General features: G+C 33.3%; 1 protein-coding gene across 2 annotated transcripts in view; it reads left to right on the top strand.

Moving 5' to 3' along the window:
* LOC135196225 (ATPase inhibitor mai-2, mitochondrial-like) overlaps positions 1-12845 on the top strand; it is a 50148-nt gene extending 37303 nt beyond the window's left edge. The window contains exons 3-4 of one of the 2 annotated variants that reach the window (XM_064222872.1): positions 3505-3621; positions 12424-12654. In XM_064222872.1, coding sequence (XP_064078942.1) covers positions 3505-3579 — 75 coding nt within the window. In that variant the 3' untranslated portion in view covers positions 3580-3621; positions 12424-12654. Of the gene's footprint in view, positions 1-3504; positions 3622-12423 lie in introns of both variants that reach the window. The other variant, XM_064222871.1, reaches the window with a different exon arrangement.

Here is a 12845-nt window from a genome sequence, read left to right as displayed (position 1 = left end):
GGGGCGGATCTCCCTTCCATTAGTTTAGTCTAAGTGGGATACTTTTGGTAGGCTATGCCAGGTGGTTGTTGTGTTTTACTTTGTTGCCCTCATTGTATGGTCAATGGTCTAGTCACGTCGTGGTCTCGCCCCTGTAGACAGATCATCTGGAGTACACCAGCTATATAGTTCTCTACCTTGCTGGCAACTCTAGTAGCACAAGCAGACTTATATGGCAGTAACCACGAAGCCAGCTATGCTAACAGGTAAGGAACCAAGATATCAATTATCTGCATATATATGTTTCCTAAAATCTTCTATTATGTCTACTCCCACTACCAAAGGTGGGATTCAGCATATGTATTGACAGGTAAGTTTCATGAACAAAACGATATTGTAATGATACAATTAAGTTTGTTCATACTTACCTGGCAGATATATATAATCAAGTACCCACCCACCTCCCCTCAGGAGACAGTGGAAATAAAAATTATGAATAGAAAATGGGAATGGTTCCTGATACCCGCCTCCCAGCGGCGGGAATGGGTACTAACGACCTGACTCCCACTGCGTGTGTCGTAAGTTTTTAAAATTCTGTTGGACTTCGGAAAATACAGCTATATATATATCTGCCAGGTAAGTATGAACAAACTTAATTTTATCATTACAATATAATTTTTGTATTGTACACTAAATTGCGATGATTTTGGTATATAACAAATTGTAAAACGATCAAGGCAACAATGAGAAAATATTATCACAATATGATGCATGAATTCGTAACACATGGACGTAAAAAAAAAGTAGTTTTAAAAAATTTGCCATAAATCGAAATATTGTGCTAGAGACTTCCCATTTGTTGCAAAATGAAGGTAACTGATTGAATATTACTAGACTGTAAGTGTTGTAGCTTACAATTGCAGTTTTCGACCATTTTGGTAGAGTTAAAATTGACCAAAGGTCAAATTTTTTCTATTTAACGTTATTTATATGAAAATATTTCAAAATTGATAAAAGCTACAACCATGGGTTGTTATTAGTTGTATTCTACATGAAATTGTGCACATTTTCATATATAAAACTTTATGTAACAGCCAATTTAAAATGGTGCAAACATTACGACAATCGGACGAAAAAATTTATGATTTTTCAGAAGAGATACCGCGCAGACATAAGGAAAAAGTTTTTTCATAAATTCACCATAAATTGAAATATTATGCTAGAGACTTCCAATTTGTTGCAAAATAAAGGTAAATGATTGAATATTACTAGAATGTAAAAGTTTTAGCTTACGATTGCATTTTTTTACCATCTTGGTCGAGTCAAAGTTGACCGAAGGTTGAAATTTTGGCACTTATTGTTATTTATATAAAAATATTTCAAAATTGATAAAAGCTACAACCATGGGTTGTTTATTGTTGTATTCTACATGAAATTGCACACATTTTCATATATAAAACTCTATGTAACAGCTAATTTAAAATGGTACAAACATTACTACAATCGGACAAAAAAATTTATGATTTTTTCCGGAAGAGTACCGCACGGACGTAAGGAAAATGTTTTTTTTTTTTTTTCATAAATTCACCATAAATCAAAATATTGTGCTAGAGACTTCTAATTTGTTGCAAAATAAAGGTAAATGATTGAATATTACTAGAATGTAAGAGTTTTAGCTTACAATTGCATTTTTTGACCATTTCGGTTGAGTCAAATTTGACCGAAGGTTGATATTTTGGCACTTATTGTTATTTATATGAAAATATTTCAAAAGTGATAAAAGCTACACCATGAGTAGTTTTTTGTAATATTCTACATGAAATTGCGCACATTTTTATATATAAAACTTTATTTAACGGCTAATATAAAACTGTGCAACATTACAACTTTCGTACAAAAGAATTTATGATTTTTTCGGAAGTTACCGCGCGGACGTAGGAAAATTTTTTTTTTCTAAAATTCACCATAAATCAAAATATTGTGCTAGAGACTTCCAATTTGTCGCAAAATGAAGGTAAATGGTTGAGTATTACTAGAATGCAAGAGGTTTAGCTCATAATTGCGGTTTTCGACCATTTCGGTCGAGTCAGAGTTGACCGAAGATTTAACATTTGGCCCTTATCGTTATTTATATGAAAATATTTCAAAACTGATAAAAGCTACAACCATGGGTTGTTTTTTGTTGTACTCTACATAAAATTGCACACATTTCCATATATAAAACTATGTAACGGCTAATATAAAACTGTGCAAACATCACGACAATCGGGCAAAAAAATTTATGATTTTTTCGGAAGAGTTACCGCGCAGACGTAAGGAAAACAGTTTTTTTCATAAATTCACCATAAATCGAAATATTGTGTTAGAGACTCCCAATTTGTTGTAAAATGAAGGTAAATAAATGATTGAATATTACTAGAATGTAAGAGTTTTAGCTTACAATTGTGTTTTTTTACCATTTCGGTAGAGTCAAAGTTGACCGAAGGTTGAAATTTGGCACTTATCGTTATTTATATGAAAATATTTCAAAACTGATAAAAGCTACAACCATGAGTTGTTTTTTGTTGTATTCTACATGAAATTGTGCACATTTCCATATATAAAACTCTATGTAACGGCTAATATAAAATGGTGCAAAAATTATGTCAAAGTGACAAAATAATTTCTGATATGTGTCGCTGATGCTTTTTAGTGTGAGAAGAAAGAAATTCGCGCTTGCGCAACGATTGTAAACAAAACAACAGCTTGATCCGTGAACTCCCAGCATCCCCCAAGTCGCGTGATTCAAAAGTTTTTGCCTAGTAGGCCTATAACTATTTTTCCGCGAATTAAAAAGAAAAAAAAATTTCGTCGATGTTTCGCACATCGGTTCGGCACCCACCAGACAATTTTCGTCAACGTTTAATATGTCCAATCGGCGTTAAAGGGTTAAACTCTCCTCCCAGTCCCTTGCCATTACTTCCTCCTCCCATATAGCTTTTAATTAATCCAGCATACATTTTTCCCCCTCTGTACCTAGTAATTTGATCATTTCAATTTGGAAAGATGATGGACCTGGTGGTTTACCCTATGCTTTTCCCAATTTAAAACTTTGAAAATGAAAACCTGATCTCAGTATCTGAATGTCAATGAATCAAATGTATTTAGTGTAAAAATAAGTTATTTATTTTTCTTTTGCACATGCTCATTTGTCAAGAATCTGGGTATAAGAAATGATTAAGATTAAATGTACTTGAAAGTGGGAGAACGCTTTTGTGTTTTGAAGGAATACAGAATTGACAGTACTTATCGTCCAAGGAGAAAAATCTTCATCATTATGTTCTGCACTACTTAAAAGTAGTGCATGTAGAAACAAGGAGAATGATTAGTCATTTTTACTAAGGTGCTTCAGGAACTGTCCTTATAAAGTACTTTGTAAGTTATCAGAATAGTTTAGTTGTTCTTTATAGAATCGTATTATACGTTATAATGGTTTAACTCTACATTGTACCTTTTTATTGACATGCATGTACTCTATAAAACCAGCAAGAGGAACAATTGAAGAAACTGAAGGAGAAGATGAAAGGAGGGCAAGAGACAACCCAGCCAAAGTTAAGATGACAAGTCTGTGTGCCAGCTCTTGCTAATCTAAACATTTTATAGGTAAAAGTAATTAAAGTAGGGATTAATGTTAATAATAACTTCATAATTTAAGGATTTTCAAGTACATTATATTTTTACTAAAATAAGTGGAGGGAGGTTAAAAGGTAGGTGACAAAGGCAAAGAGGAATTGGGAAGATCGGAATTTGTGTGTCAAGCTAGTGAAGTGAAGGAGAAATGGAAAAAATAAATGGAAGGAATATATCACATATAATGAAAGATGAAAATGGATAGATTAAAGCAAAAAGAATAGTACGGGAATGTTTGATACCGTTTAAAGAATTTAATGAAAAACGAAGTTAGAGCATGACACCCCATGCACTTTATTTAATTTTATAGTGCATTTTTTTCATGGAAGGTCAAATGATTAGTATGATACCTTAATCATGGATGGTGAAATAGTTTAAGCAAGTGAAATATTTCTGTAATTCAAATGCATGCCATGCCCTGTTTGTCACAATTTTGCCAAAAAACAGGGTCAGAGTTCATTATTTTTCTCTTTACCATGTCTATTTTTTTCTTTTTTGGTTACATAAAGCCCTTGGTGTTTTTTACATGAAAGTATTTGCATTTAGAATGCTGCTGTTATAGTAGTTTGCCTTATTATTATTTGATTTATTTGTATTTATATTTCAATCTGTAGGCTTAATAGAAATTTTACAGAACTGAAAGTTTTTTTTAGGAGTAATTCATTTCTGACACATGTAACTATATCATCAATGATTATAACCATAAGTACACTATCATACACTGTCCCCCCTCCCCTCATACAATAAGGTGATAGCCCTGTGGACACTGCAGTCTCACCAATTTCCCACTCACACCTCCATACACTTCCTGTATGCCGGGGGGGTTGGTCTCGGAGTGAGCACCAAAGCGGATTTTTTTTTTTTTCCCCCCCCAAAAAAAAAAAAAAAATTACAGCGCGCATAGTTTTCAAAATTAAGAGTTCATTTTTGGCTCCTTTTTTTGACATTACCTGAAGTTTAGTATGCAACCATCAGAAATGAAAAAATATCATTATCAATATAAATCGTGCGATATATGATGGCGCAAAAACAAAATTTCAATATAAATCGTGCGATATATGATGGCGCAAAAACAAAATTTCATATATAATTGTATTCAAATCGCGCTGTGAGGAAAACTGTTAAAGCTAACTTGTTAATATTTTTTGTATTGTACACTAAATTGTAATCATTTTGGTATATAACACATTGTAAAACAATCAAAGCAACACAGAGAAAATATTATCACAAAATTATGCATGAATTCGTAATGCGCGGACATAAATGTTTTTTTCAAAAATTCACCATAAATTGAAATATTGTTCTAGAGACTTCCAATTTGTTTCAAAATGAAGATAAATGATTGAATATTACTATACTGGAAGAGTTTTAGCTTACAATTGCAGTTTTCGACTATTTTGGACGAGTTAAAGTTGACCGAATGTCTAATTTTTTTATATGCAAATATTTCAAAAATGTGAAAAGCTACAACCTTCAATTATTTTTTGTTGTATTCTACATGAAATTGTGCACATTTTCATATATAAAACTCTATGAAATGCCTAATATGAAACAAAGCAAATATTACGAGAATGTGACGTATGCATTTCGGAGATTTGCGGCGGAGAATCCGCTCGCCGAGGGAAGGGAAATTTTTTTAAGAATTCACCATAAATCTAAATATTGTGCTAGAGACTTCAAATTTGTTTCAAAATGAAGATAAATGACTGATTATTACTAGACTGTAAGAGTTTTGGCTTACAATTGCGTTTTTCAACCAGTTTGGTAGGGTCAAAGTTGATCGAACGTGGTTTTTTTTCTATTTATCGTGATTTATATGCAAATATTTCAAAAATGACAAAAGCTACAACCTTCAATTATTAATTGTTGTATTCAACATGAAATTGCGCACATTTTCTTATATAAATCTTTATGTAATGGCTAATTTAAAATGGTGCAAACATTACGACAATCGGACAAAAAAATTTCTAATTTTTTTTCGGAAGAGTTACCGCGCGGGTGTAAGGAAATTTTTTTTCTCTCTCTCTCTCATAGATTCACCATAAATCGAAATATTGTGCTAGAGACTTCCAATTGGTTGTAAAATAAAGGTAAATGATTGAATATTACCAGAATGTAAGAGTTTTAGCTTAAAATTCTCTTTTTCAACCATTTCAGTCGAATCAAAGTTGACCAAAGGTTGAAATTTTGGCACTTATCGTTATTTATATGAAAATATTTCAAAACTGATAAAAGCTACAACCTTGGATTGTTTTATTGTTGTATTCTACATGAAATTGCGCGCATTTTCATATATAAAACTTTATGTAACAGCTAATTTAAAATGGTGCAAACATTACGACAATTGGACAAAAAAAATTATGATTTTTTCGGAAGAGTTACCGCACCGACGTAAGGAAAAAGTTTTTTTTTTTAAATTCACCATAAATCGAAATATTGTGCTAGAGACTTCCAATTTGTTGCAAAATAAAGATAAATGATTGAAAATTACTAGAATATAAGAATTTTAGCTTAAAATCATGTTTTTCGACCATTTTTTGTAGTCTAAGTTGACCGAAGGTTGAAATTTGGCACTTATCGTTATTTATATAAAAATATTTCAAAACTGATGAAAGCTACAACCATGGGTTGTTTTTAGTTGTATTTTTCATGAAATTGCGCACATTTTCATATATAATACTCTTGTAACGGCTAATATAAAATGGTGCAAAAATTATGTCAAAGTGACAAAATAATTTCTGAGATGTGTCGCTGATGTTTTTTAGTGCGAGAAGAAAGAAATTCGCGCTTGCGCGCCTGCGTAACAATTATAAACAAAACAACGCCTTGATCCATGAGCTCCCAGCATCCCCCAAGTTGCGTGATTCAAAAGTTTTTGCCTGGTAGGCCTAAAAGTATTTTTTCCGCAAATTTTTTAAAAAAATTTTATATCGACGTACCATACGTCCAATTGGCACCCAACAGACAATTTATGTCGACGTATAATACGTCCAATCGGCGTTTAAGGGTTAATTGGAGTTTGTTTCATTCAGGGTATGTTTGTTTTGTAATAGCTGTGTAGGGAGGTAAGAGCATGTTTTAATGATTGAAGAGTAGGCCAAATGGTGATGATAGAGGATAATCAACGCAGTTATCATCTAATTGAAACTGCTCAATATTTTAGTAATTCAGCATCCTTCATCAATTGGTCATTGACAAAGTAGTCAGAAGCGGTGGGCCGTGACACTGGTGAAGTTTGGATCTTGTGAAAAATGCAGGTGGTACGTAATTCTGACACCTGTTGTGTGGTCATCTTCAGCACCAGAATAATCTGCTTCAGATGCCCCTCTTAATTGCCTTAGCTCTGCCATTCAATTTTGAAATTAATCTTACTTCTCTGCTATGATAGCTGTATTTCCCATGTCAGGTCCCCCCCCCCTCATTATAGGACCATCTTGACGTGGTGAGGGGGCTCTCGAACCTCAGGATTTTCTTCCCAGGTTTGAATCCAAGAGTCCCATATGACATATATTTTTGGAATAAAATCTGTGTATCTTTCCACTTTTGTCAAAATTTTCACTACCTAATAAGTAAGAAAACATATCATAACTTGGAATGGAGTTAAATCCAAAGCTAAATACTAGTGGGAAATGTGGTAGATCCATCATCTACCCGACAATGTTTGAACCTGGTTTTCCAGGCGGAACTATTCTCTGGAGCTGGACCACGGATTCCAGGGAGGCCTGGTTCCAGGGATGGTACTCACGGCATTCTCTCCAGTTTGCCCATGATGTGGTTAGGATGGGGATAATTGTATTTCATGATACTCTTAGTCCTACCAAGTGGGTATTGCTTACACTTGGGCCATACTAATCATGTTATGCCACCCCCTTTTTTGGGGTAGGGTAGGGATGCGGACATTTGGGAGTCATTCACTTGTGCCATTGGCAGAAGATTTAACTTCACGAAAAGCCAATATGTAATGTCTTTTCAAAATGTATTATTATTATTATTATATATATGTATATGTATATAATTTTTTTCTCAACTAATTTTTTATGATGAATACGCATAAAGTTATTAGTACCCCTGGGTCCCTTGATGAACAAAACTCAGCACAGTTGATGACCACTGGAAATTTATTCCTGAATCTCCCTCAGTCAGTTCAAAATAATAATGTAGCAAAGGAACATCCAGTTCCAAATAAATTATATGATCCTAAACTCCCAGCAGGGCCCATAGAAATTTTACAAAATAGTAAAAATCAATCAGAGGATACAAACATAAAAAGAATGGAGCCATACATACTAGAGAAAGGAAACAAATCTGATACACAGATAACCCACATAAGGCAAGGTCCAAAGAGAAATAGAAATTATCGTCTTAATCCAACACTGGTGCATTTTGATCATCTTTTTGGACCAGATAACTGGTCAAGATTTCTAGTGCTTAAAGCTGAAAATAAAATATCAACAGCAATACTAGAAGAAAAATTATTGAATATATGTCCAACACAAGAAATGGAATGCCAATATATTAAAGAAAGGAAATGGTTACTTTGGTAACTACGAAAAAATAGTCCACCACCTTTTTAAATATAAAAGAAATAAGTGGCACAAAAATAAGAATAATAAGTCATGAAACATTAAATTATATACAGGGCACAGTTATTTTACCCAACACTGAAGGAGGAGTACCCTCAAAACAATTGATTCTTGACTCCCTTAAGTTAAGATACAATAATATACATGATTTAGAAATCTATTCAATTCCAAGTGGGAAAGATAAAAATAAACAGTATTGCAAAAATAAAATTTGCAGGCGAAGATCTCGCACTCAAAATCAAAATTCTTGGATAAAATAGAGAAGTGCGTCCATTTATACCAAAACCACTTAGTGCACTCATGTTCAAAGTATGGGCACACATACAAAAAAGGCCATAATAGGCAGTATGCGCAGTGTGTGCATCAGACACCCATACTACAAATGTAAATCTCCAAAATGTATTAACTGTGGACAATCCCATCATGCAAAATCTAAGGAATGCTCCTTTTATCAATACAACACAGAGTTCCAGTTGTTGATGAATAAAACAGGAATGTCAGTCAAAGAAGCTAGACTTGAGCTAAAAGTAAGAGGAGTCAGTAATCCATCTAAAAGCCACTCTTTCACAAATTTAATTATAAATCTAAATATCGATCACATTACTAACAAACAACAAGAAAAAATTAAAGGTACAAACTAATTCTCATATCAATAATGCTGAACCACAAAAAAAGCATGTTGATTAATACATCCACCAGTACCACTAATAACAAAGAAGATTCAGATATCCATGGAAAAGAACTTCCAATGGAAGAGGAGTCAAATAATAATAATAATCGAACTGACAAAAAGAAAAGAATACTAGAACGAACTCCATGTAAGGGAAAAAAGTGAATATTGAAAATTACAATCAATCCAAAGATACTCCAACTACGCCAGGAGAACATTTAAAAAAAGATATTGTACTAACCTCATCACAAGTGGAAATACATGATTACCCTCAATCCCAATCAAACAGCCAACATCTGGACAGTAAAGAATCAAATAATCACTCTTCACAGTTCCCATCAAATAATGCTAATGGAAATCATACCATTAAACCAAACCAAAATGTAGCTATCGCTCCCCAACCATCCACAAGACCCAAATATTCCATTAACAACAACAACAAAAATAACCCCTCAAACCAACAGTCCTTATCACTACAGAAAAGGACCAATAGAATTACAAAACCAGAAATTTCTAAAGCTAGATCAAATACGTCTGAACCAATAATTAACATTACCAAACATGCCTCATCTTGTGGTTGTAGCGAGTGCTTTGTAAGTACGTACATAGTATATAACCAACTAACTGCCAAGACAGACGACACAGTATGAAATTGTATAGACAATTTTACTAAATTGAGGAGGTGCCCTTTAACACACCAGGATGAGAACAAATTATGTTCTGAATCCTTAAAATACAAAAAGGGAATCATAAAATCCAAAGTAGACTTATCAATATTCAATTATGAAAAACAAATACTAACTGCAGAATCTAATAACCAACATGTGAATACAACGACTAAAAAACCACAAATAAATTCAAATGCATATAAACTATGAGGCAAAGTGAAATCAGCAATTAATTTACAGAATTTAACACCAATTCCTCCCAATAATGGAATATAAAATTATTCAATGGAATATAAATGGCCTCTTAACCCGACTACATCTGGGTGAATTACAAAGAATCATATGAGACCACAACCCAATGTGCATATGTCTACAACATATAGGAAGTAACCCTACAAATATCCAACACTTTAAAATTGCCTGTTATTCACCAACTGACGACGGAAAATTAGTCACAGCTATATACGTTCCTAATAGCATAACATATGAACCTTTCAACATAGAATCTATGCCATATCAAATAACATCTATTAAACTGTATATGCCTGACAAAAGTAAAATCACTATTTGTAATTTATATAACCAACCAAATTTTAGTGTAAATTTTAGTGATTTTTCTGAACTTATTAGCAAAAGTATGCAGGAACCCCTACATATAGTAGGAGTTTTTAATGTACGTAATCCATTATGGGATACTAATAACCCCACTGACATATCCAGAATCAACATAGAAAAAATATAATGAAGCACAACCTGTGTTGCCTCAATGAAAGTGAAATTCCAACATATTTTTCAAATACACACCTAACCTTTTCCTCAATTGACATTTCATTATGTTCAAATGATGTAGCCGAGAAATTTGAATGGAATGTCGTAGACGATTCATACTCAAGTGACCATTTCCCAATCATTCTGAACTACCTAAATAATATAAAAATATTGCCACCTACAAGATATAATGTCCAAAAAGCTAATTGGGATAAATATTTCCTATACACTCGAAACATACCACCATTCCCACATAATGAAGATCACAACACTACATGTGAATCCTTCTCAAACTTCATAATAAATGCTGCAAATCAAAGTATTCCAAAAACCAAATCACATTCCACAAAATCCCTTGTCCCATGGTGGAATCCAACCTTAAGTAAAATAAAACATATATTGGGTCGCAATCTTAACAGAAGGAAAAAAAAGTAGGAAGGAATTTCTGTCTAAGTAAAACCAGCTTGGGAATGAGAAGAGCAAAAACTAACATCCACACTCCAAGGCATTTGAAGAAAGACCAAATGCGTCATGTGTTTCATGCATGGTCGGTGACCACACTCCACCTTGTGTGCATCCAAGTTGCTAGATGCCATAGACTCCTTGCATTGCAATCTTTGATCCCCATAGGTGGTAGGGCCGTAAGTCTTAAGGTTCCATGCAGCATGTCTTTGCCCTTAGCTGCAACCCCTTTCGTTCCTTTTACTGTACCTCCTTTCATTTTCTTTCTTCCATTTTACTTTCCACCCTCTCCTAACAAAGTATTCATAGTGCATTTGCAAGGTTTTCCTCCTGTTACACATTTCAAACTTTTTACTGTCAATTTTCGTTTCAGCACTGAATGACCTTGTAAGTCCTAGTGCTTAGTCTTTGGCATAAATTCTATATTCACTTCAATCTATTGATTGCTTTTAACTGGTTTCCAGCTGGTGCCAGATTTATCCTATTGTTAAAACTGAAGCTTTGTTCTGCATATGAACAAGTAAACTATTAATCTACTACGTATTTAGAAAATTTACGAAAAATGTTTTTGCTTGTTTCTTTGTACGGTGTTTTTACATTGCATGGAACCAGTGGTTATTCAGCATTGGAATCAACGGCTTTACGTGACTTCCGAACCACGTCGAGAGTTAACTTCTATCACCAGAAATACACATCTCTCACACCTCAGTGGAATGCCCAAGAATCGAACTTATGACTACCAGGGTGGCATGCCAACACCATACCGACCATGCCACTGAGGTGCTGGGGAAAAACAAAAAGTTTGTTGCCCTTGTCTTGAAGAACAAACCTAAGCAATCAAGTGGCACCTTAATGAGTCAGTTTCTCACCTAAGCAGAAGAATTTTTTTTTTTTTATTTAATCTTTTATCAATATGTGCCAAGAAGAATGAATATAAGAGTCAATTTGAGAATTTTTGGCATGTTGTTGTTCAAGAACCTGTTGAGTTGGGTGAATAGAGAGAGTTATAGTCATACATAATTATGCTCCTTGAGTAAGCAAGGGCATAGTGATTTTGAAGAGCAATCTTGTCTGCCTGTAGCTGCTTTGTGGATACAGATAGGTTCAAGGAGTGACCCAAATCTAAGTTTCAGATTGTTGGAACAATAAGCCTCGGAGGGTAATGGACAATGAACAGAAACTGAAAAGGCCAGTTTGGCAAAATTGACAAAAAAGTGAAGTAGGGGAAAAATATGGAAAATTAGGATGTCTGAAGCCAGATAATTTATCCTCTGAACAATTTTTACTTAATCTCAAAATTATAGGATATAATCTAGGATTAAGTAGTTTTCTTTGAAATCATAAGATTAAGGATTAAATAACAAAATTAACAATGTTGAAAACCTAAATTTTTGTTTAGGAAGTATTTTAATTATAGGCTACAATAGCTAGAAAGATTTTTTTTTTTTAGGAATGTTGTTACTTCCTCTTTTCTTTGAGAACTGGATTGATTGTTATTGATTAGTAGATTAACTAGATCAATTAACCCTTTTATAGACTTACCATAGTTTGCATGATATTGTAAACAGCGTGTATTAAAGTATGTGCAATTATAATAAGTGTAATCATTACTGTATTATTTCAGAATGAAGAACAAATAAAGAAGATGAGAGAAGGATTTAAAGATGAAATTGATTTCCATGAGAAGCAGATAAAAGCTCATCAGGAAGCAATTAAAAGGCACAAGAAACGAATTGGTGAACTGGACTAAAATTACATAAGTGGAGAAGCTCAAGTTTTGTTTACCAAAATTAAATTAATCGACCCCTTAAAAGTAGTCTAGTATATTTTATTTAGATTGAAAGGAAAAGAATAAGGAGTGCCTTGTAATTTTAATTGAGGTACTTTTGAACCCTAAAATTAATCAGAAAAATTATTTGTTAATAGAGGATATGTAATATTGTTTTAAATAAATATGGGATTATGTATAGCTGAATTTTCCAAGTATTTTCTAATGAAAATGCAATATGATGTACAGTAGCTATATAAATTATACAACTTGAGAAA

This window comes from Macrobrachium nipponense, chromosome 17, assembly GCF_015104395.2.
Source record: "Macrobrachium nipponense isolate FS-2020 chromosome 17, ASM1510439v2, whole genome shotgun sequence".
Classification (NCBI taxonomy): Eukaryota; Metazoa; Arthropoda; class Malacostraca; order Decapoda; family Palaemonidae; genus Macrobrachium; species Macrobrachium nipponense.
This window is presented reverse-complemented; position numbering and strand designations above follow the sequence as displayed.